This window comes from Bos indicus x Bos taurus, chromosome 28 (assembly GCF_003369695.1).
Source record: "Bos indicus x Bos taurus breed Angus x Brahman F1 hybrid chromosome 28, Bos_hybrid_MaternalHap_v2.0, whole genome shotgun sequence".
NCBI lineage: Eukaryota > Metazoa > Chordata > Mammalia > Artiodactyla > Bovidae > Bos > Bos indicus x Bos taurus.
Genome location: NC_040103.1, coordinates 30,060,451 through 30,087,307, shown reverse-complemented (window position 1 = coordinate 30,087,307; position 26,857 = coordinate 30,060,451). Strand labels below are relative to the sequence as shown.

The 26,857-nt window shown below is 34.8% G+C and overlaps 1 protein-coding gene across 5 annotated transcripts in view; it reads right to left on the bottom strand.

Annotated features, from left to right (window-relative positions):
* The window catches only part of ADK (adenosine kinase), a 543,710-nt gene that overhangs the window by 443,950 nt on the left and 72,903 nt on the right, over positions 1 to 26,857 (bottom strand). For all 5 annotated transcript variants that reach the window (XM_027530299.1, XM_027530300.1, XM_027530304.1 and 2 more), the window contains exon 3: positions 25,115 to 25,168. In XM_027530299.1, coding sequence (XP_027386100.1) covers positions 25,115 to 25,168 — 54 coding nt within the window. The remainder of the gene's footprint in view (positions 1 to 25,114; positions 25,169 to 26,857) is intronic.

Here is a 26,857-nt window from a genome sequence, read left to right as displayed (position 1 = left end):
ACTCCACGTTCTAAGTTTTTTTACTTTATGTTTTACTAGAAATATTTATTGAATAAGAAATGTAATGTTCAAATCTGTCTTTCCCATCAGACTATAAACTCTATGAGTGAAGAAAAATTATCATCTGATACGGTATCCAATGTCTGAAGTAGGCTTTACACACTGTAGGAGATTAATTAATGCTAATTAAATGAATAAACACATGAATTAATTAATAAATAGAAGAAAACCTCAGCATTCTTGAATAATGGGGAGATTAATTTGTACAATGACAATTTGACCAAGAAGTCCTTGCACTCAGTTCTGCTAGAATTTCTTAACTATTTAAATATCAAATACAACAATCTTATTTACACAGTGTAACAGAGGGCAAGATTCCACAGTGCCACAAATTTTATTTTGAAGAGAGAATACAGTCTACCTATCAACCAAAAACTATTTCTCCAACTTGGCTCATTTCTCTCATTCACTTCCTACCTGAGCCCTGTAGTTGCCAGGTCTTCAATAAATGTGTGACGAATAAATCAATCACTGTGTACGTCTGCATGTGCGAGTGCGTGCATGTACAACAAGACATTATAAAATCTCAGATCATTTTTGAAAGTATTAAGAATACACATGTTATACAGAGAAAGATATATGCATAGACAGAAAGACAGACACCCACTCACAAATGAAAATAAAGTCGAATATTTTGCTATAATCCATTTATTAATACTTCTAATAATAGTAAGAATATGTCTTTTCCTCTAGTATAACCCCCCCCCAAAAAAGAGTTAAAAATATTAGACTTAGATCCCTCCCAGGCCAACACTGTTAAATTAAGAATATGTTTTAATGCTGCCATCATTTTGATTATACTACAAAGCAGCCTATAACTTATAAAACCAGCAAATTGAAAGAATTTCACAAAAATACTGATTATAGAATAGTTTATTTTGTTGTGATACTTGGAACAGATATGGAAAAAATGGTAATAAGAGGCAGAAAATATTTGTGATCATAATAATAAAACAAAACATATCTCAAAGTATCTTCAATTCAAAGTACATCTTCAAAATTGCTTTCATCTTCCTTTCTAATGTTTATCATTCCTTTCGCTTCTAAACTTCTGGTACCAATCTCTCATCTTTTCAAATGGCTTGTAATAAAAGGAACAAACAAAACACACAGTCCTTCAAGGAGAATCGATTATACTGCTCATGGCAACACCACAGATCCATGAAGTTTACTGACTAGTTAATAATATAAAAGTAAAATACATCTGCTAAGCCAATTACCTTTCTAAAATAAATTCTTATCATTTAACAAGGTATTTTCAACAAGTATATGCAAACACATAATAACAGAAAGCATCTTATGAAAGATCATCTAATTCAATTAACCTTAACTTCTCAATTCATTTGCCAACATTCCCACCACACAATCTGGTCCACAATTTAACACCTCCTGACACAGGGCACATAATACCTCCAAAAGAAACTGATTATATTTCTGTACTTCTTTACTACTAAAGAGTTTTCCTTTATCCAGCTAAAATGATCCAGTCTGTGTCAACTACCCATTGGTTCTTCTATACTTGAGGTTTTACAAATAAATCAATAAACCTAATATTTCCAAATGAAGAAAGTCCTTCAAATGACGAGGGCTATCATATATATCTCCTGATCCTCTCTCTTCAAGCTAAAGCTACCCAGGTTTTCCACCCATCTTCATGGTATGAATTTAAATTTCTTCAACAATTAAAAAAAAAAAAGAGAATGTTTTACAATTCACTCTTTCAAGCATGAAATTCAACATAAGAATAATGCATATCCACCAAAAGAGAATGTGGAATTATTATCCTCTTAATTTTTCAAACCTAAGAAGAGAATACCTCGTTATTCTACGAGTAGACTGCCATAAATGTCAAGGGAAGCTTGTAACCTACGTTTTATTGTGGATGAATGGCGAACAAACAAGAGTAGTAAAAGACTCTCTAAAACACAAGAGGCTACCTCTTTGACCTCAATTTTATTTTTTTGACACTAAGGCTACACTTTTTCATCTATCAATTCCCTTTTCTTTCTAGAAAGTTCATACTTTATAGCAAAGTCATATTAGAAATTTAATGTAAGAAAAATTTTTATTGTAGCTACAAAATCAGGTCAATATTCCCAATTTACTCATAGACTTAATAAAATCAGTTAAAATATCAAACTACAAAACAGTTTAAGAAACTCAAGAGTTGGTATTAGGTTGGAAAATATCTAAATAGCAAAACAGCTAGTAAAATAAATCAAGGCAGTCAGAAATCAGTGACATAAGTATCAGCTAAGCCAAAAACTGGTTGAGTATACTTGATTAAACTACTTCACCTCTCTAGAACACAGAGTACTCTCATCTGTGAAATGAAGATGAAAAATTAGGATCAGAAGTGCTCATAAACTTTGATCTCAGAACCTCTTTATACTTAAAAAAAAAAAAGTACTGAATACTTCAAAGAGCTTTTATATCTATCCCTGGTTACCATATTAGAAAATTTTTAAGATTATTAAATTTTATTAATTTATTGCCTTTAATAATAGAAGCATTAAATACCAAAACAAATAACATTTTATGGGGGAAAAAAACTATTTCCAAACGAAAAATCTTTAAGTGACATGAGTTACACTGTTTATTATTTTTGCAAATCTCTTTAATGTCTGGCTTAATAGAAGACAGCTACATCCTCATATGCTTATGCATTCAATCAATATCACATATCATGTAACCTCTGGAAAACTACTTACATTCATGAGAGAGTATGAAAAAGCAAGCAATATCTTACTATCATTTTGAAAATAGCTCTGCCTTCATGAACCCCTGGAAAAGGTATTACGAACTTCTCCTCAACAAAGAGGCCCTGAACCACACTTGGAGCACTATCAGACTAGACCATCTCTAATTCTCAAGATCCACATGAAACTAGACTGATGACAAGATTTGATATTTATAAAAAAAAAAAAAAAAAAAACCTGAAAATACATTATCTTCACCATGATAGAATGTATCACTAATATCATTTTAAGAGAGTTCAATGAGATGGTCCTTTTAAAACCAACTATAAAAAGTCATATAAGAAAAGATGTTGAAGATTAAAAATAATGCAACAGAGTATACTATTATTATGGAAATCACTACACAGAGGAAATAAAATACAAAGGGAGTTATTATATTATGATGATTCACAATCTTCAGGTTGTAATATCAACTACATTAATATAACCATGATTAAACTATTCATTTGCAAAGTCTAAAAATACAAGAAAATCTACCATCTATATTTCCTAGCCTAAAGAGCTAAGTTTCATTCACTGACTCTGAAGTTGAAGGGGTTCAGAACAAGTCTCCCCAAAGATGTGTCACTTGAGCATTTGGATTATTTTGAGCTGGAGACAATCAATGCCCAAAAGACTCAAGAAGAGCTTTTTACCTCTCCCTTAAGTACCTAAAAAACATTCAGATAAGGGGCGTGGCTCAGAGACACAGCTACCAGAGATAATAGTTTATCTGAATGGACTATCTGTATGACATACAATTACCAAACATCTGCTCTTCTTATTGTCCTGTGAAATACCCTCCTCCCCTTTAAAGCCCCAGGCCCCCATCCCATTCCTTACCTCAAGAAGGCCTCAACTGCCAGGCTTGCCCTTGGGTTTCATATTTTATGGGGATCCCATACATAAGTAATTAAGTTTGGGGTTTTTTTTCCTGTAATCTTTCAACAATTGAATTACCAGACCAGCCAAAATAACCTAGAAAGGTATAGGAAAAAATTTTCCCTTCCTACAAAGTAATACGGGTATCTTTCCACAGAAGAAAGTAAAATATAAGAAATAAATGCAAGTTTAACCTCTAATTTCACATAGGCAAACAGAATCATTGTTGGCACAATCCTTTGGCAAATCCTTCTAACAGGACCTATACACCTTTATGCTTCAATCTCAAGGCCAGACACAAATATGGAGTGATAGTAAAACCAGAAAAAGTAAAGTATATTAAAATCCTAGAAATGCTCACTGATCTTTCCTATGTCACTGAAAAGTATATTTCATTAGCTAGCCATTTTAACTACAATGGATAGTCATTCAACTGCAGTATCTAAATGACTAGCGTGCCACACGGTTGCTTTCTTGTAATATACAAATTAACTTGGATCATTGTTATCCCTTGTAAAACTAATGAATTCAAGCCTAATCCTCTCTTCTCGATCTGAGAAATATTTAAGAATATATAAAATAATCAAAAGGTTTGCCTTACTTGTCAATAACTATGTAACTCAGTTGGGCAGTAATACTATTTACTTCAAAACAAAAAGAAAACTGAAATATAAATTTTGTTTTCATGCTTATGGAGTTATGACAGTTGATAGCATCACATTATGTAAAACTTAAGAATATCTACTTAATATAAAATAAAATTTAAAAAAAAGTAAAAATAAATAAATAAAAGGTGCTAAAACACAGAAGGCCAATAAAAGAAACAAAGAGAAACCAAAAAAAAAAAAGAATATCTACTTAATATTTTTACACTAAATAGAAAGTTCTCTGCCATATTAACTGTAGCAATGGTCTATAACTCTGTTAAAACACATTACTATAACTTATATATGTAAATTTATTCTATATTCTATAAGCTTACAATACTTGAATACTTCTCTTCACTGAGCACTGAGATCTTCCACTTTTTAAAAATTTCTATATTCATCTTTCCTTTTCCCCCACAAACAAAACAGGCGAAATAGCACCATCTGGTGGATATCACCTTAGTTTTAAAATAAATTTCTACATTTACCTTATTAACTCTATTTTGGGAAAACTGCACAACAATAGGGACTCATTATAAAGTACTATAAATGAATAATAAACAGTGGCTTGATTAGCAAGCAAAAGTATACTTGAAAACTGAAATGAGATTATAGCATTGTTTTAATTACTAAGAAGTTAACCATTATTCTCAGGCCATTAAGGATAACATCTCCTCAGAACCTTTGGGTCTTTGTTTAAAAAGAAGGAAATGTCAATTTGTAATATAAAAATAATTTTATTTTTGATATAATCAATTCCGTTCAGTCGCTCGGTCGTGTCCGACTCTTTGCAGCCCCATGCACTGCAAAACACCAGGCTTCCCTGTCCATCACTACTCCTGAAGCTTGCTCAGACTCATGTCCATCAAGCTGGTGATGCCATCCAATCATCCTCTGTCGTCCCCTTCTTCCTCCTGCCTTCAATCTTTCCCAGCATCAGGGTCTTTTCCAGTGAGTCAGTTCTTCGCATCAGGTGGCCAAACTATTGGAGTTTCAGCTTCAACATCAACGAATTTTCAGGACTGATTTCCTTGAGGATAGACTGGTTGGATCTCTTCGCAGTCCAAGGGATTCTCAAGAGTCTTCTCCAACACCACAGTTCAAAAGCATCAATTCTTCGGCACTCAGCTTTCTTTATAGTCCAACTCTCACATCCATACATGACTACTGGAAAAACCACAGCTTTGACTAAACAGACCTTTGATATAATACATGTATACTAAATGAAGAGGATGAGATATGAGATACGAGATATGAGGATGAGATATGAGATAATCTTCAGAAAAAATAGGGAATTTGTTGGCAGTACAGTGGTTGGAACTCCAAGCTCTTGCTGCTGAGAGCCCAGGTTCAACTGTTGGTCAAAGAACTAAAGTCCCATAAGTTGCACACCACAGCCAAAGAAAAAAAAAGTATAAAAAAGAGAAGATAGTGCTCTGTGTTGTTTGTATTTATACTATGGTTCCCCACCCCACCCCCCACCCTGAACATGCTACAAGGTTTGTGGGATCTTAGTTCCCAGAGAATGAACCCAGGCCATAGGCAGTAAAAGCACAGAGTCCTAACCACTGGACCACCAGAGAATTCCCAGTGTTGATTTTTTTTAAATAAGTTTATCTAAGTAATCAACTAAATTAGTAAGGCTGATCTCAAGGCTGATTAACAATAAAACCTTTCTGAATACTAAGTACTGTGCTGGATAATGGTCAAAACATAAACTACATCATAATTTTATGAGGTAATGGTAACAACTATGGAAAGGAAAATAAACTAAAGACAAAAACCAGGACATTAATTATAGGCTTTCAAGGGTGAAATGGAGAATGAGAACAGGATCAAAATATTAAAAAGTCCCAAAAAAGGTAGCATATTTCTTGAGGCACTTTTTTATCTAAAAAGATAAAAATTGCGTGTTACATTTTTTCAGTAATTATTGGTTAACATACACACACAGTTTAACAAGAAAAAGGAACTACTGGTTACACAAAGTTAAGCACTATATACACAGTGGAAAGGAAACACAAACACACTGAAACATAAACCCATTTTCTCATGAGACTTACAATGCAGCTATCATTCTCCCCACTGACTAAGCATCCTGCAGATGCAGCAATTTTTCTCCCTTTTAGTTATGCTGTTGTTTCCTAACGTAAAGGAATTTAATATCTCAATTTATACAGCTTTTATATTAAAGATACCCCGACCAGTATTAACTTGAACTTAAATACAAACTTAAAGCAAAGCTCATCTTTGTTCCTTCCACTAAAATGATAAGAAACTTCCAAGGACATTTTTGGTACAAAATATCCATAATACACTGAAGTCTTTAAAGCAACAGAAATATTGAGCTGAACTATACCACCACACAAAGCCTGAGGAGGAAGACAGGAAAGAAGAAATTCTCTGTCTCTCTCACCCCCCAACACACATACTCACATATCCACACACAACTAACTCTGCCCTCTTCCTTCCCCTCTCCCTACCTTTCTCTCCATCTTTCCCCTTCCCCACTTCCTGACCTTTACTTGACAACAAATAAGGTGGAAGGATGAAATCAGCATGGGAATAAAATTATGCTCTAGAAATGTTCTGATAATTAATTCTATTTTTAAAAGGATTAAACTACAGACCAATCTTTTTCATATTTTCCTACAACATTCAAAACAAAGAAATCAGAATAATTTTATGCTGTTTAAAAATCCTTCTATAAATAAAAATTAAGAATACTATCATTCTGGATATCATGCTTAAAAAACTAACACTGTTTGCCTAAAATTCCTAAAGCATCATTTTCTTGAAAGACAAAAACAAGCAATTGGACCTTAAGGGAGCTTAAAGCAGAAGAAAGCTCTCGGCAGGTGATAGAACTAATGGGGGAAAGCCAGTTTCAGATCAACTGCTTCCGAGTCATGCGCTGCTGCTGCTGTTCAGTCCCTCGGTCTTGTCCCACTCTTTCCGACCCTGGGTACTGCAGCATATCGGGCTTCCCTGTCCTTTCTCATCTCCCAGAGCGGGCTCAAACTCACATCCACGATGTCATCGAACCATCAGTTATGCCAACCAACCTTCTCATCCTCTGTAGTCCCCTTCTCCTCCTGCCTTAATCTTTCCCAGAATCAGGGTCTTTTCTAATGCATTGGCTCTTCTCATCAGGTGGTCAAAGTATTGTAGCTTCAGCATCAGTCCTTTCAATGAATGTTCAGTGTTGATTTCCTTTAGGATTGACTGGTTTGATCTCCTTGCAGTCCAAGGGACTCTCAAGAATCTTCTCCAACACCACAGTTCAAAGGCACTAATTCTTCGGTGCTCAGCTTTCTTTATGGCCCAACTCTCATATCCATACATGACCACTGGAAAAACCATAGCTTTGACTATATGGACCTTTGTCCGCAAAGTAATGTCTCTGCTTTTCAATATACTGTCTAGGTTTGTCATTGCTTTTCTTCCAAGGAGCAAGCGTCTTTTAATTTCCTGGCTGTAGTCACCATCAACAGCCATTTTGGAGCCCAAGAAAATAGTCTGTCACGGTTTCCATTGTTTCCCTAGTCTGTTTGCCACGAAGTGATAGGGCCAGATGCCATGATCTTCATTTTCTGATGTCGAGGTTTAAGCCAACTTTTCCACTCTCCTCTTTTCGCCTTCATCAAGAGGCTCTATAATTCCTCTTTGCTTGTTGAAATTAGTGTGCTGTTATCAGCATATTTGAGGTTATTGATATTTCTCCCGGCAATCTTGATTCCAGCTTGTGCTTCATCCAGCCTAATATTTCGCATGATGTGCTCTGCATATAAGTTAAATAAGCAGGGTGACAATATACAGCCTTGACATACTCCTTTCCCAACTTGGAACCAGTCTGTTATTCTGTGTCCAGTTATAACTGTCCCTTCTTGGTCTGCAAACAGGTTTCTTAGGAGGCAGGTAACATGGTCTGGTGTTTCCATCTCTTTAAGAATTTTCCACAGTTTGTTGTGATCTACACAGTCAAAGGCTTTAGCATAGTCAATGAAGCAGAAGTAGATGTTTTCCCGCAATTCTCTAGCTTTTTCTATGATTGAACAACATTGGCAATTTGATCCCTGGTTCCTCTGCCTTATCTTAATCCAATCTGTATATATGGAAGTTGTCCTTTCACACAATGCTGAGGCCTACCTTGAAGGATTTTGAGCATTTCTTTGCTAGCATGTATTCCCTGGTGGCTCAGATGGTAAAGAGTTTGTCTGCAGTATGGGAGACCTGGGTTCAATCCCTGGATCAGGAAGATGCCCTGGAGAAGGAAATGGCCAATCACTCCAGTTATCCTTGCTGGAAAATCCCATGGACAGAGGAACCTGGCAGGCTGCAGCCCATAGGGTCACAAAGAGTCAGACACAATTGAGCAACTTCACTTTCACTTTTCACTTTGCAGTAGTTTGAACATTCTTTGGCAGTAGGCAGAGAGCAATTCATCCAATAGCCAACAGAGAACTATTAATGTGCCTTAATAACATGGTCAAACTAGATGGGACAAACTAGTCTCTTAGAAAGGTGGACAATCAATAGGACAGAAAAAAAAAATACTGCAACAAACATTAAACAAAGAATGTGAGCTGAAGATAAAGGGTGAGAATAAGGCAGGTGGTCCTAAGGTGCTACATTCTAGGAAGAATTCTAGGTGTAACATTCTAGGAAGAATTATGAAAAAAAAGAATATAGACGGTTAAAAGTTGCTAAGAGAGTAGCTGGCTAAGAGAGTAGATCTTAAAACTTCTCACCACAGGAAAAAAATTTGCACCTATGTTGGTGATGGATGTTAACTAGATGTGATCATTTTACAATATACACATGTATCTTCAAAATCCGGTGATAAACCATTAAGGAAAAGGACGTTAAAAAAGTATATATATACATATATACCTGAATCACTCTGCTGTACAACAGAAATTAACATTGTATATCAACTATATAATTAATTTTAAAAATATACATATATTGAATCATTATGTTGTACAGCTGAAACTAATACAGTGTTATATCAATTATATCTCAAGTTTTTTAAAAGATCATGAAGAGTATTGCTATATCAATAAAATAGTTCAATTATACTTTCAAATAATTCTGTTATCAAATTCAGTGAAGCTCAATAAATATAAAAAAATAAAAATCACCTCTGATGTTTTTTGTGCCACCATAATGTACACCTGTGTTTCTATAAACTATATTATACTTTAACAGAATAAATACGCTCAAAATTAACAAACAGTGTTCAAAGATAATTAACTTATAAAATTGTTTAAAAGCCGATTCATGCATCATCCTAATAACGTCCCTAGCTTTAAAGTTGACATCGATTTGCCCGTTTTTCCAAATTCATTTTGGAAGCTAGACACATTCACTTTGCCCTCATTCTAGTGGGGAAAACTTCCCTGAAGAGACAATTATACAACTCAATATTTAAATTTAAAATAATCTGAAGGAGAAAGGAGAAAAAGTAGAGGTTAAAGAAGTATCCACATTTCAACAAAGGAAAATTGGTGGTAGGATTTGATAATAAAGGATTTTCCCACAAGAACATAAGTTTATGGAAACTATGTATGTATTTCCTGCAAGTCTTTGAATTTTTTTTTTTTGTTGAATTCAATTTGAAAAGAAATAAATCCTTCTAGCGTGCAGAAATTTTGTTTGTGCCCTTTCTGCAAGACCCCTCCCCCCAAATTTCCCTTAATGACCATTTTCTTATCCAATTTAACACTGAAAAAGCTCTTTTAAAAAAGATAATTTAGAATATGATATATGGAAACCAGTTATACTTGCAGAAAATTTTTTTTTCAAAATCTTCCATCAGGTTTTTTCCTATCTCCTCTGGTCTTATCCCACACAGACCCTACAGACCTAGAAATCAAAAGTATCTCTGGCTTTCACAAATTAAATAAACATTAAAGTAGTAGGAATATTTGGGAAAGATGGTTTCCCTTTGTACTTGCTACTAAAATTTAGTATATACAAAGTGAGACTTTTTATAAAGGTAACATTTTCACACATACACACACACACACCAAAAAAAAAAAAACACTTAGAAGTGATTAGAACATAAAGCACAAGTTTTAAAGGAAAATTTTAAAATGTATTCTGGATAATGTTTCAATCATTTTGCAAAATGAAATAGCCAAGTTGCAATCTGAATGAAGTTCTACAGAGGGAGCTAGCATCACAAGGAAAAAAATTTATAATACACAGAACTTCAAGAAAAGACCTACTCAGTTAGAAATATTAGATTTCTATTCATCAACATAAACTTGGATTATACTCTAAGGGTTTTATACCTTGGCCATCAGCCAACTCCCCAAAAAACCACAATATTATCTACAAAGTATGGTATTTCTCTGGTAAATCACATTAAACTAATGAAATATAGCATCCACCACAACCAGAGTGTGTAGAGTAAATGTTTGTTTTAAATAACATCATTCTTCTAAAGAATTTCTTTAAATACTCTTTTTCTTAAGTCACTGAACTTAGGCAACGAAAAGGCAATAGAAAAAAAAACTGAAATCAAATTGGAGCCTACCTACCCTTTTCTACTATAAAACAAGTAATAGAGTCTCACCAAGCTTTAGTTTCCTGTAAAATGGGAATGACTGTATCTACCTCATAGGGTTGTTGTGAAGATTAAATTAGCACATAACAGTTAATTGAAATAACTGCTCTCATCCCTTACTCATGTTATTCAATTTTTCAATATTTTCTAAAAAGAAATCATTATAGATACTAGAGAAAATATTAATTATAGTCAGTAGTTTTCAAGAGCTACATTAGCTGCTAACAGACTAAAACTTCCCCGAAACTTCTAAATTCATATCATTTCCAAATAGTCTGACTCAATTCTTTAGGGAACTATACACTGTGTCAGCATAATCCTTTCATTATTTTTCAAGTTGATATCTGTCATAGCTTCACTCTCAAAATATTCTTGTCTGCCATAGACCAAGAAGAAAAAACAATTCGACACAGTAGTTTCTACTCTCTAAGACCCAGGTTGACCCTAGTAAGTATTTACCCAATTGATATCACATAGTAAAATGATGTCAAGTAAGTTCAGTCAGTTGAGTTCAGTCGCTCAGTCATGTCAACTCTCTGTGACCCCATGGACTGCAACACACCAGGCCTCCCTGTCCATCACCAATTCCCAGAGTTTACTCAAACTCATGTCCATTGAGTTAGTGATGCCATCCAACCATTTCATCCTCTGTGTCCCCCATCTCACACCTTCAATCTTTCCCAGCATCAGGGTCTTTTCAAATGAGTCAATTCTTTGCATCAGATGGCCAAAGTATTGGAGTTTCAGTTTCAGCGTCAGTCCTTCCAATGAACACCCAGGACTGATCTCCTTTAGGATGGACTGGTTGGATCGCCTTGCAGTCCAAGGGACTCTCAAGAGTCTTCTCCAACACCACAGTTCAAAAGTATCAGTTCTTCGGTGCTCAGCTTTCTTTATAGTCCAACTCTCAAATCCATACATGATTTCTGGAAAAACCACAGCTTTGACTAGATGGATCTTTGTTGGCAAAGTAATGTCTCTGCTTTTGAATATGCTGTCTAGGTTGGTCATAACTTTTCTTCCAAGGAGCAAGTGTCTTTTAATTTTATGGCTGCAGATGGTGACATCTGCAGTGATTTTGGTGCCCAAAAAATAGAGTCTCTCACTGTTTCCATTGTTTCCCCATCTATTTGCCATGAAGTGATGGGACCAGATGCCATGACCTTAGTTTTCTGAATGTTGAGTTTTAAGCTAGCTTCTTCACTCTCCTCTTCCACTTTCATCAAGAGGCTCTTTAGTTCTTCTTCACTTTCTGCCATAAGGGTGATGTCATCTGCATATCTGAGGTTATTGTTATTTCTCCCGGCAATCTTGATTCCAGCTTGTGCTTCATCCAGCCCAGCATTTTGCATGATGTACTCTGCATATAAATTAAATAAGCAGGGTGACAATACACAGCCTTGACGTACTCCTTTTCCTATTTGGAACAGTTCCTACATGGAGCTGTTGTTCCATGTCCATTTCCAACTGCTGCTTCCTGACCTGCATACAGATTTCTCAGCAGGCAGGTCAGGTGGTACGGTATTCCATCTCTTTCAGAATTTTCCACAATTTATTGTGAGCCACACAGTCAAAGGCTTTGGCATAGTCAATAAAGCAGGAATAGATGTTTTTCTGGAACTCTCTTGCTTTTTCCATGATACAGCAGATGTTGGCAATTTGATCTCTGATTCCCCTGCCTTTTCTAAAACCAGCTTGAACATCAGGAAGTTCACGGTTCACGTATTGCTGAAGCCTGGCTTGGAGAATTTTGAGCATTACTTTCCTAGCATGGGAGATGAGTGCAACTGTGCGGTAGTTTGAGCATTCTTTGGCATTGCCTTTCTTCGGGACTGGAATGAAGACTGACCTTTTCCAGTCCTGTGGCCACTGTTGAGTCTTCCAAATTTGCTGGCACATTGAGTGCAGCACTTTCAGAGCATCATCATTTAGGATTTGAAATAGCTCAACTGGAATTTCATCACCTCCACTAACTTTGTTTGTAGTGAAGCTTCCTAAGGCCTACTGACTTCACATTCCAAGATGTCTGGCTCTAGGTGAGTGATCACACCATCGTGATTATCTGGGTCATGAAGATCTTTTTTGTATAGTTTTTCTGTGTATTCTTGCCATCTCTTCTTAATATCTTCAGCTTCTGTTAGGTCCATACCATTTGTGTCTTTTATTGTGCCCATTTGCATGAAATGTTCCCTTGGCATCTCTAATTTTCTTAAAGAGATCTTTAGTCTTCCCCATTCTATTGTTTTTCTCTATTTCTTTGCATTGATCGCTGAGGAAGACTTTCTCATCTCTCCTTGCTATTCTCTGAAACTCTGCATTCAAATGGGTATACCTTTCCTTTTCTCCTTTGCCTTTCGTTTCTCTTCTTTTTTCAGCTATTTGTAAGACCTCCTCAGACAACCATTTTGCCTTTTTGTATTTCTTTTTCTTGGCAATGGTCTTCATCACCACCTCCTGTACAATGTCACGAACCTCCGTCCATAGTTCTTCAGGCACTTTATCAGATCTAATCCCTTGAATCTATGTGTCACTTCCACTGTATAACTGTAAGGGATATGACTTAGGTCAAACCTGAATGGTCTAATGGTATTCCCTACTTTCTTTAATTTAAGTCTGAATTTGGCAATAAGGAGTTCATAGTCTGAGCTACAGTCAGCTGCTGGTCTTGTTTTTTGCTGACTGCATAGGCCTTTTCCATCTTTGGCTGCAAAGAATATAATCAATCTGATTTCATTATTGACCATCTGGTGATGTCTATGTGTAGAGTCTTCTCTTGTGTTGTTGGAAGAAGGTGTACGCTATGACCAGTGCGTTCTCTTGGCAAAACTCTATGAGCCTTTGCCCTGCTTCTTTCTGTACTCCAAGACCAAATTTGCCTATTACTCCAGATGTTACTTGACTTTCCACTTTTGATTTCCAGTCCCCTATAATGAAAAGGACACCTTTTTGGGGGTGTCAGTTCTAGAAGGTCTTATAGGTCTTCATAGAACCATTCAACTTCAGCTTCTTCATCATTATTGGTAGGGACACAGACTTAGATAATCGTGATATTGAATGGTTTGCCTTGGAAACGAACAGAGACCATTCTGTCGTTTTTGAGACTGCATCCAATTATTGCATTTCGGACTCTTTTGTTGACTATGATGGCTACTCCTTTTCTTCTAAGGGATTCTTGCCCACAGTAGTAAATAGAATGGTCATCTGAGTTAAATGCATCCATTCCAGTTCATTTTAGTTCGCTTATTCCTAAAATGTCAATGTTCACTCTTGCCATCTCCTGTTTCACCACTTTCAATTTGCCTTGATTTGTGGACCTAACATTCCAGGTTCCTACGCAATATTGCTCTTTACAGCATCGTATTTTACCTCAAGTAAATTATTTGCAACAAAACATCAATGAACTTAACCTGAACTAAAAAGCTCTGGACAAAGTTTTAGGTATCTTATCCTTCCCCACTAAAAAAACAAAGAGGTAGAAAGCAAAAAAAGACTACTACCATTTTTTTCTGAACTATTTTATACTAAAACTCAGAAACTATATTCAGAGGAATTACAAAACAGACTAAAAGAGAAGTAGTTAAAGAAACTATTTGCTTAATGGATAATAATGAAATAGCAAAGCACTAATCTTAGTCCAGTCCATTCTCTTGGCAAAACTCTATTAGTATTTGCCCTGCTTCATTCTGTATACCAAGGCCAAATTTGCCTGTTACCCAAGGTGTTCCTTGACTTTCTACTTTTGCATTCCAGTCCCCTGCTGCAATTCATAGGGTCGCAAAGAGTCTGACATGACTGACCGACTGAACTGAATTGAATCTTAGCCCGCAATGACATGTGAAAGACAGCTAAGCTTCCCTAAGAGCAGAAGCTAGTTCAAGAGTATTTTTATGAACATTATCATACTCAAAAAAACCTACTTCACAACTAACCTTTATGGTCCCTTATAGTTCAAAAAGTTTTTCACATACATGTGGCAGCTGTGCTCAATCATGTCCAACTCTTTGTGACCCCATGGACTGTAGCCCACCAGGCTCCAGTATATATTTCACATATATAATTTCATCTAATCCTCATTAAACCTAACAAGATAAAGCAAAAGTATCTTTATTTTACAAATGAAGATGTTATATTCAGGAGATGAGGTGATTAACCCAAGTACGGTAGCATACCAACTAAACTACATTTCCCAGAATTCTTTTCCCTATGTGGTTTTAAGTTGGGATTAACTACAAGAGATATTTATGTACAATTTGGGAGGTACAAGTGAAACATCAGCCGTTTCACTCCAAAGGCAGCTACTGGTTTAGAGGTAGTGAAGACAGAAAGGTATGGGTAGAATTCCAACTTATTTTTATTTATCCCCACTCCACCTCCAGCTCACCTTCCCAACCAAGCCCAAACTCATCACCAAATCCTCTACTGAAAATACACTGAAGTAGTAGCTTCAGAGAGCCAACAATGCACCAACTCTTCACAGTTCACTCCAACAGCTGGGCGTGCCTAGTTGCTTCTTGAAAGCTCCAATTCCTTAACCTACACACCACGACTGGTCTGTGATTTTTCTCTAATCCTTTTTGGCCCTTTATTTCCCTAGTTTTTCTCACAATGAACAAGGTTTACTCCCTATAATAGGTTTCTTATTACTCATAGCAGAACTGAGTCTTAACTGATACACCAAGGTTACAATCTGTAGCAAAACATATGTTAACCCTGTTTCTTCTAACACTAAGTCTAGAGCACCATTTATTTCATCAAAACAAAAGGCGGCAATTTAGGATAAATCCTTTGAGGCTTTAAGGTTTCACCACTAATAACATACATTTTTCATTCATCTAGCATATACGCATGAATATATGACCAAGTCTAATACTAAAATTATCTCATAAAGGAAGAACTCATAAAGGAGTTCTTCTCCTTTATGATAGGGCTAATAATTTTCTTTTAAACAATAAAACATTTACACAAACATTTCAAAAGTTTCATAATCCAAGTATAACAACAGATAAGAAGAAACTACGAAATTCTAGAATTCTAAACTGATAACACAGTCAAAAATTCACCGGAAGGGTGAACTCAGGTCACAGATTAGTTTAGAATCATTTTTTCAGTTCAGTTCAGTCGCTCAGTTGTGTTCAACTCTTTGCGACCCCATGAACCATAGCACCTCAGGCCTCCCTGTCCATCACCAACTGCCGGAGTCCACCCAAACCCATGTCCATTGAGTCGGTGATGCCATCCAACCATCTCATCCTCTGTCATCCCCTTCTCCTCCTCCCTTCACTCTTTCCCAGCATCAGGGTCTTTTCAAATGAGTCAGCTCTTCACATCAGGTGGCCAAAGTACTGGAGTTTCAGCTTCAGCATCAGGCCTTCCATTGAACACCCAGGACTGATCTCCTTTAGGATGGACTGGTTAGATCTCCTTGCAGTCCAAGGGACTCTCAAGAGTCTTCTCCAACACCACAGTTCAAAAGCATCAATTCTTCGGCACTCAGCTTTCTTTATAGTCCAACTCTCACATCCATACATGACCACTGGAAAAACCATAGCCTTGACTAGACAGACCTTTGTTGACAAAGTAATGTTTCTGCTTTTTAATATGCTGTCTAGGTTAGTCATAACTTTCCTTCCAAGGAGTAATCTGTAACTGGAGAAGGAAATGGCAAACCACTTCAGTATTCTTGCTTTGAGAACCCCATGAACAGTATGAACCATTTGTAGTTGCCTGAAATAATTTCAATCAATGCTAGTTTGGGATTCTTACAAAAGTCACCTGATTAGTTTAAAAAAAAAAAAAAAGGGAACAAAGAATCTGAAATTACATTTAGTAATTCCTAGAGGCACAGCTTCAGAAGCACACATGATAATGTTATTATATGGCACCTTTTAAAGATCAACTTAAAAAGCAATATAGTGAACAGTTACTGTACAAAGATCATGACTATACATTAAAAAATCAATTAAAAAATATTTCCCAAACAACAACACAAAATGTTTCCCATGTAAGAGGCATTGGTAGCTTAGAATAAAATGTCCTACGAAAGTATTATACATGAAATCAAACAACTTGGATCAAAGAAGACTGCTGTGTTCTAGAGAAAACAGTTCCAGTGGTGATTAGATTATGAAAATTCTGGATATTCAAACAAATAACAAGTAAAAAAGGAAAAATAATTTAAATATCATTTCACATTATATGTGATTATAATATGTATATAACGAAACTAAATTACAAGTACAAATTTGACATTTTGTAAACTTCTCTAAAAGTTTTTAGAATTGAGTTGGCCAAAAAGCTTTGTATTATACCCTCTCCTTGGAAGAATAAGTGCCTTGTATTTGGAATTCAGATACACGTAGCATTTATTTGATTAACTGTCCTCAACTCACTCAGTGAGTCTGAGGTAGTTCCTAAAGCCATAATACTGTAAAATTAATTAGCCATTGAGCCTTGATACAGTTGAGTTCATTATAATCAGTGAATCTGCCAATGAGTATCAACCCCATTTATTAAAAAAAAAAAATCATATTCTCAAGGAGCTGCTTGGTGTGATAAAAAAGCAATTAATTGGGAATCAGGAGATTTGGATTCTGGTCCAATGCTGTAATTAAAGGGCAGGGTAACCCAATTCTAGGGCTCATTTCTAGAATCTTGCATTCTATAATGTAAAAGATATAAAACACTAACCATGTAACCTCATTGCTGGTCCTAGATGTTCTTTATTTCAGTTTTGACTTTTCACTTCCCAGGCTTTCTTTTATCTCTTTGGTATTTGCAATGAACAAAATCTATCAACTTTATAGGCAAACATTCTTATATTACTCTTACAAAACAATCCTGATATTTTCAAAGAATTACTAAGTCACACCATTAATAATAATGAATTTAGGAACATATCAGACAATGCTATTGATTGTCTCCAACGGCTCTGAACATGTTTTCAAACGTGCCACTTAAATACTTAAAAATCTTCCCTACTGGTTAATAAACTGGGCATTGTTAACAACTCTAAGAAATTCTGATGTTTTGACACTGAATCAAAGATTAAGGTCTAACAGTGTCTTTCCCCAGTGGCTCAGACAGTAAAGAGTCTGCCTGCAATGCAGGAGACCCAGGTTCCATCCCTAGGTGGGGAAGATTCCCCTGGAGAAGGAAATGGCAACCCATTCCAGTATTCTTGCCTGGAAAATCCAGGGATGGAGGATATAGTCCATGGGAGGCTATAGTCCATGGGGTCACAAAGAGTCGGACACGACTGAGCGATTTCACTTTCTTTCCAATACTTCTACTTCATACCTCTTACATAATTCATTCATTTTCTCCCATTTCATCATAACCCTAAACTGATAAAAACTTAAATATATTATACTTATTGCAAGACAAAAATTTTTTAATTCAAGGACTAATTCTAACAAATTAATACAATTTTCAACACAAAAAAACAGTCAATAAGGAGAATTCATTCAGTAACAATAAGTAAAATATGCTCCATATCTAGAAGAGCATGAACTGTTCTAGAGGTAAAGGTAAAAATTCACCCTTTATCTTGGCAACTATATTTAAAAGCCAAGTAAATAAATGTGAATCTCTTCTAAAAAGAGGCTTTCCCCATGCTTTATGGAGTACAGGAAACTGAAAAACAATTCTCAGATATCAAGTTACTTCTGTATGTGCTAAACAGCATGAATTCTTTTGAATTTACTTATATTTGCCTTTGAAATTTATCTCTTACTCAAGCCAATTTTTATCTTTCCTTATCTGAATCTTTATGATCTGATCTCAATATTCTGTTCAATGTAATATAGATTTATATATTCATAAATAAAAACAAGAGTTCTATTTCCTATAACTGTAGATGTCCAACAGTAAGAGAATGCACTATTACAAAGTCTCTAATTACAAAACTTTTAAAATGTGAACTATTAACTGGGGAGTAAGTCTACATTGATCAATGTTTCACTTTAAACACTGCCTAGCATAGCAATTGGTAAGTAGGTGAAAAAAGACTTATTCAATGAAATAGTGATATTTTTCTCATTTATTTTAAGTATCTCCACCTAGAAAACTAAAACTCTAGAAGACTGAGGAAAATCTGTAGAAGACTAATGAAACCAATTCATTATTGGATCACATACAGTGCAAAGTATAAATTCTATACTTTTGGATTAATCAGATCCCAAATTTAATTTCTTGGCCTTCCCCACTTAAAAATCACCTCTTAGCATCTTCAGTACACAGAAAAACAGCAACTTGAGAAAAGCCATTATGCTTAAAACAAACAAGTGTCACTTTCGTTGCTGACCAATCTTCCCTGTTTTCGTGCATGTCAGTCTTCCCCAAACAAGGAAATAACAAGTACACGTGACTAAATGTATATGGAGTCTGAATTATGACATCTTGGGTACTAAGAATATTTTAAGTAAAAGCATACTTAATATTTACCACAAAGTAATATCAAAATAATGTTATTATACTCTCCTATTGGCATATAAGGAATTAATGTAGACTTTCAATAGGTCAGTTAATTTAATGTTGCATTTTTACAACTTAAATCAAGATTTTCAGATTATAATTAAAAAGCAAATAATACTGTTTTATAGGAATAAAGCATGGAATTATTAATTTGGATAATTTTATTTGTTTTATAGCTACACCTCTTATGATATTTTTAAAAGCTTGGTCTTAAACATAAAGAGATCTCAGCTATTTTAAGTATAAAATACAAATGAAATTATTTATAAGCAGCTTTCATGAAGGGCTGCTGCTGAGTTTTTTTAAATTAATATTCTGTTCTGACAGTGGCATACCCAACTGAAAGTTTTCTTAGGTGTACAGGTCAAAAACTACAGAGAACCAGCAGTCAAAAGAATTAAGATAATCAACCAATGCCAAATCAATCAAGCATGCACTAACAAATGTAAGATCGTTGTTGCATAAGCACTAGTTATTAAGAAAGAAGACTTCATTTTGCACTAAAAAAAAAATTAAGTTGTGTCATTTCAACCTTTAGACCCTCATTTTTATGTTTCCTAACTTAGATCACCAATTATGATCATAAAGTTGAAAAAGTTCATCCTGAAACAGATAATATATTTAATAACCAATTTAAATTTAGGGAATTTATCACTTTCATTCTTTTTTCTGGTTACAGAATTAACACAACCCGTTAGAGAAGATTTAAAACACACATAAAAGGACAAGGAAAAAACCCAAAAGTCACCCACAACCGAACCACCCTCAGTCCTACTATTCTACCACAGTTCTCTTCTATGATATCTGTAAGCAAGCTTTTTCAATTACTTAATCATTGTGATATTAAATATTTTCCTAAAAACATGTTAACAACTGCATAATATTCTATACAGTTAACTATTTAACTGCACTGGAAAAAGAGAATAAGTCATTTAAGATTAATCCAAGAGTATGGCACTTGCCTTTTAAAACAGTTGAAAAATTTGTGTTTTCTGTAAAATGTGTATATATTAAGTATTTAAATCCTAGTAAGATTCTAGACTCCTTTCCAACATCTTTTTTAAATTTAAATAAAGTAAAGCAAAGAGTAATCTAGAAAACATGCAATTTTTTAATGCTAAATAGTGACAAAATAAAAGGTCTAATCAAAAAATCTGCTTCAATCAATAAAGCAACTGTATTTTCCTGTCATATCATACAATTTTTTGTAGAGTATTTGCATTAAATTAATCTTTCATCACACTACACACCTTGAAGAGTTTCTCTACTAATTATGACAAATTTGAGCTAAATACCTACCTCTCTTTTCCAGTCTCTGGAATGGCCTAATAATACTCATTTTAACCACGGCTGGCAAAGATTAGGAATATACCTAATTTTCCTACACAGCTAATTATGGAGAAATGGTAGAAAAATAATAACTCCAATATACTTTTAGTGATAAATGTTAACTTACAAAAATAATTATTATGTAATATATTCAAAGAGAAATAATCTACAAGAAGAATGCAAATACAGAAGATTTTCCATTGCGAGAAGAAAAAATCATCTATCCAAATTTAACACATTCAAGGGGAAAATATGATGTGAAACCCTCAATCTTTTGTTTCTAAATTCAGTCATAAAAAGTGGTATTAATATTCATGTAGCCTAAAGTCAAGCAAAACTTCTTCACTGAGAACTACAACGCACTGCTGAGAATTAAAGAAGAATTAAACACTGTTAAGATGTCACTTTTCTCTGAAATAGATTCAACACCCCCATGATAATCCCAAAAGGTCTCTGTGAGGAAACTGATAAGCCGATTCTAAAATAAAAGCCAATGTAAAGGATCTAGTATATTCAAAGTAATCTCATAAACAAAGCTGAAGGACTTATAGCAACTGACTTCAATATTCACTATACTGTGTTACTGGCATAGAGTGACAAGTAAATCAACAGAACAGAATAAATCCATATTTCTAAGGTTATTTGATTTTCAGCAAGAGCATCAAAGCAATTCAGTAGACAAGTAAAGTCTATTCAGCAAATGGTGCTGAAGTAACTAGATATCCATCTAGGTAAAGAAAAATGAACCTCAACATCTACCTCACATCATAGACAAATATTAACACATAACAGATCACAGACCTAAACAAAAGAAGCTCAAATCACAGTTTTTAAAGAAAAATATGAGTATCATCATAAATTGAGGGCAGGCAAAAGTTTTTTAGAGGAACATAGAAAGCAATAATCATAAAGGCAAAAACTGATAAATTAGACTTTATAAAAATTTAAAACTTCCTTACCAAAAGAAACTATTAAGGGGAAAAGGTATGCCTGGGACTGCTGACATAGACTGGTACCCAGAATATATACAGAATTTCAACAACTCATCAATAAAAAGACAAAACAATCCAATGTTTTTCATCAGCAAAAGATTTTACAGATTCTTCACCAAAGAAAATACATATGGCCAATTAGCAAATGAAAAAATGCTCAATATCAATTGTCACCATGGAAATGAAAATTAAACCACAATGAAATGCAACTACATATCCACCAAAATACCTAAAATTAGCAAGACCATCAAACACCAAATGTTGATGAGGATGAAGAGCAACTAGAACTCTCACATATCGCTGTCAGGAATGTAAAACAGTCCTGCTTCAGAAGAAAATCTAGTCGTTCCTTATAGAACCAAATATAATGTTACCCTATATCCTAGTGACTCAGCAGCAAATCTACTCGAGTAATTTTCCATGAGAAATAAAAACATGTTCACCAAAAGACTTGTACAAAAATATTAACAGCAACTTTATTCATAGCAGCCAAAATGAAAGTAAACAGCCTAGATGTCCACCAATAAGAAAGCAGATAAACCATGGAATGTTAATATGCAATAAAAACAAATTAATTCATACAACATGAAAGAAGCTAAAAACATACTGAGTGAAAGAAGCACTATATAAAACAGAACAGACATATGACTCCATTAGTAAGAAATTTCAGAATAGGAAAACCTTAATCTATAGTTGAAAAAGAATCATAATATTCCTTTCGGAGGGTAGGAGCAGAGAGTGACTACAAAGAGGAAGAAGGGAAGAATTTTCGGGGGTGGTGATAATGTTCTTCATAGAGAACTGGGTCACAAACATTCATGTATCTGTCAAAACTCAGCAAATGTACACTGAAGATTTGTGTGTTTCAATATATGAATATTTTTACATGTAAATACAAAAAACTTTAAAAGACTGAACTCTAGGTGACGGTATGCATGTTGAAATACTTATGGGGAAACATACTGATGTCTGCAATTTACTTTTGAGATATATTAAAAAAGCAGATGAATTCATGGATGGACAAAAGAATGGACAGGTAAAAAAGTAAGTAGAGTAAAATGTCAATGATAAAATCTAGGTGGTGAGTATATGGTTAATTATATACTGTACATTTTTCATAATAAAGTCAAAGAAAAACATCAGTTTATCCTTGAGGGTCAACTATATCATAGATGGCTAGAGAAATTGTAAATGAATGACATTAATATGGGTTACATATTAAATAATATCAAAATATTTACACTATTGCAGTTTTCTGGTATTTTTAATATTGGTCATAGTACTGGAGTAGGTAGCCTTGTCCCTTCTCCAGGGGATCTTCCCAACCAGAAATCGAATCAGGGTCTCCTGCACTGCAGGCAGATTCTTTACTAGTTGAGCTACCAGGAAATCCCCAAAGAACTTCTAGGTTGACCACCTAATTCCCAAACCAAAAAAGCTCTGCTATAAGACCTATAAATAACAAGCAATCAACCAATGGTACAGTTACAATCATGTACCCTCATTCACAATTTCTAGTTATAAAGAAAAAAATTATATAAAACTCCTTGACAATAAATTTGAGAACCCACTTGGAGATCATAATTAAATGAATTATAACTAAATGAATCATAATTAAATGAATTTTATAACAAATATAAAAACACTGGTAAAAGGCTAATATTAACAATGGGATATACCAACATTAAGAACTCTTAGAGAAATCCTTTCCCTACACATTGAGCCTACCATTTTATGATTAATATGATGGAAGGCTAACATAATAATGAGATATATCAATTGTAAGAACTCTTAAAGAAATCCTTTCCCTGCACACCGAGCCTACCATTTGATGATTAACACTTTTCTACAATCTCTTCAATAAGAGAAAAGGAAGAAAATAATTTGGAAAAGATCCAGGACGCAGTTTTTTTAAGCAGTTAAAAGTACTCAGAAAAATCATTATTTAATCTTGGGAAGAAAATAAGAGTCTTGGAAAGTACTTAATCTACAGAAAGTTATTCTCCATAAACATGGGTACAAATGAAGATTTCATTTAAACTAAACAGCAAGGAACTTGAATTAGATGTCAAACATCAAGGAAACAACCAAGGAAGTCTGTAAAATTCACCAATGTATTTATAAACAGGATAGAACCTTAACTATCACTGAGAGTAAATGTGGTCTGCACAACACTGTAAGTCAACTATACTTCAATTCTAAAAACATATAATAATAATACTAATAATGTTAAGTCCAACCTAAAGGTACAGTAAGCCTCAAACTCTTAGCTCTACATTATTACTTGATATTAAATACTTGCATGATAATTAATGTTATCAGAACTTTATTATTGCATGATGGAGAAAAAAAGGTAGACTACTAGAAAAGAGAACCATATAATTTTTTTTTTAGCTTCCATCCTGGAACAATCCTATGATATTGAAAAATAAGAGATGAATTTTTAAAACTACCAAGTCTGTAATTTTTAGCTAAAAACCTCACAGTTCCTGTAACACAGTAATTTTTTTTAGATACTACCATAGGGCAGAAAAACAGCAACAGAGATATTCCAAAATCATGTATACAGTTACTTTACCTGAAAGAGAGAATCCTATGAATACCAAAAATTTTTAAAGAAACAAAGTTATATTCACATCTACAATTTTAAAGTGTTTTTTTAACCTTGTGCTAAACAAGCTTAAGCATTTACTTTTTCGTAAGGTGACAAAATCATGTCTCCACCTTAAGCACAGGGTGGAAGTCAACTGAGCAAGAGCCAAAATTAACAATGACAATTTAATACTTTATCTGGGGAAAGAAACAAAACAACTTATTTCCCAATATGCCCTTAGTCCAGATGATGGGATCAGTTCAGTTCAGTTCAGTCGCTCAATCGTATCCAACTCTTTGCAGCTGCATGAATCTCAGCACACCAGGCCTCCCTGTCCATCACCAACTCCCGGAGTTCACCCAAACTCATGTGCATCGAGTCAGTGATGCCATCCAGCCATCTCATCCTCTGTCGTCCCCTTCTCCTCCTGCCCCCAATCCCTCCCAGCATCAGGGTCTTTTCCAATGAGTCAACTATTCTCATGAGTGGCCAAAGTATTGGAGTTTCAGCCTCAGCCTCAGTCCTTCCAATGAACACCCAGGACTGGTCTCCTTTAGGATGGACTGGTTGGATCTCCTTGCAGTCCAAGGGACTTGCAAGATGATGGGATACAATTAGTATTAAAACATATTATAATGTGCATGTGGTAACAACTTTGTTAACCTTATGTAGTATAAATTATCCTAATCCTACTAGGATTAAGAACATACTACTAGTTACATCTTTAGATTTTAAAACCTCATGGAATTTTAAAAATCAGATTATTTACACATCTAATCCACAGACAGAGTCTAAATTATGGATAGCCTAGGGTTTAATGCACTTACAGTTCCTTATGTTTCTCTTCAGCCAAAATCTGGTCATTAGGTTTAAGAGAATACCTGTAACACAGAAACAAAAATATACTAGTAAAATAAACATATGAGTATGTTTGCCTCATGGACATCTGACTGTAGTCTCTACATACAGCCAGTTGAACCCAAGCAAATAAACACTACTACACTGATAACAGGTCTCTATCTTAATTGAAAAAACATGTGTGAGTTCTTTGATGCTCTATTAGTCACTTCCACCAACACCACCTCAGTAAGGAAAGGGAGATGTACTTGACCATGCTTTTAAAAAATGAGGTATCTTCAATATTCTTCTGTAGTGACTCATCCATAATGTTACATTTATCCAGCAGTACAAAATTCAAGAAACTACTCCAAGGTTAAGATTTAATAGTTCACAAAACAATACAAAGTTATTCTTTCATTAAATATATAGTAGGGCTAAGAGTCGGACACGACTCAGCGACTTCACTTTCCCTTTTTACTTTCATGCATTGGAGAAGGAAATGGCAACCCACTCCAGTGTTCTTGCCTGGAGAATCCCAGGGATGGGGGAGCCCTGGTGGGCCGTCGTCTATGGGGTAGCACAGAGTTGGACATGACTGAAGCGACTTAGCAGCAGCAGCAGCAGCAGGGACTTCCCTGGTGATCCAGTGGTTAAGACTCCACGCTTTCAAAGCAGGGGGAGTGTGGGTTCTTACTCTGGTCTGGGAACTAAAATCCCATATGCCATATTGTACGGCCAAGAGAGGGAAAAAAGCAATATACAGTAAACATTTATTATATACCAGACTATGTACTAAGTAATGTAACACAGGAGGAAAAATAAGCTTTGGAATTCTTAACTAAACCATTAACTAGCTTAGTGACCATAGGCAATTGTTTCAACTATAAGTTTCCCTGACTATAAAATAGAGGCTACCATAAATATAAGAACAGGGATATTCCAATATCATATAGTTCATACTACTAAAGGTCACAGAAATAGGCAAACAACAAAGGACAGGTCTGCAATTTCCACTTGTACTCATCCTTTTCCTAAAACTAACTGTCTGACAGCAGAGAGGTCATCTAAATCTCCTTTCTTGCCTCCCCTTCCACAAGTGCCTTTATTCACTTTATAAAAAGAATGGCACACATCTTTTCCATCCTGAATGTAACCATACTGCAATGCCTACGTATAAAAATCTCTGAAGTATTAAACAAGGAATGATTCATAATACTTGGTCTTCAAGGCCTTCTTAAAGTACTACAAACTGACTTTATGGCTTCCTGTTTTACACACTATTACAGTAAACAATGAAGACAGAAATTTAAACTGAGGAATTGGGATAGAATGTTCTATTTTCAGATATATTCAGAAGTTGATTACAATTTTCATTTTAAAAGTTCATCATTTCTAGCCCATGTTCATCATCAGAGAATACATTCCTTTTCAAGTAGAGTTCTGTGAAGCAAAGCTAAGAGAATTTCTAAAAAGGAACAAGAAAGACAAAGTCAATTTATTTCTTCCAAGCAACACTCTTTAAACAAGTCTTCTTGCCTTACATTTATCTACCAAGGATTAAGATTCAAAGATGGTTGTTACAGGAACATGAATCAAATCAATTTATTTGAATTGAAAAAATGAAGTCAGACTTCTTACATCATGAAAGTAAATCTCATTGGTGTGACAATGAAAGAACAGTTTTGCCAAAAAGGTTTCAAGATAGACAGTGGCTTTAAACTGAATAAATG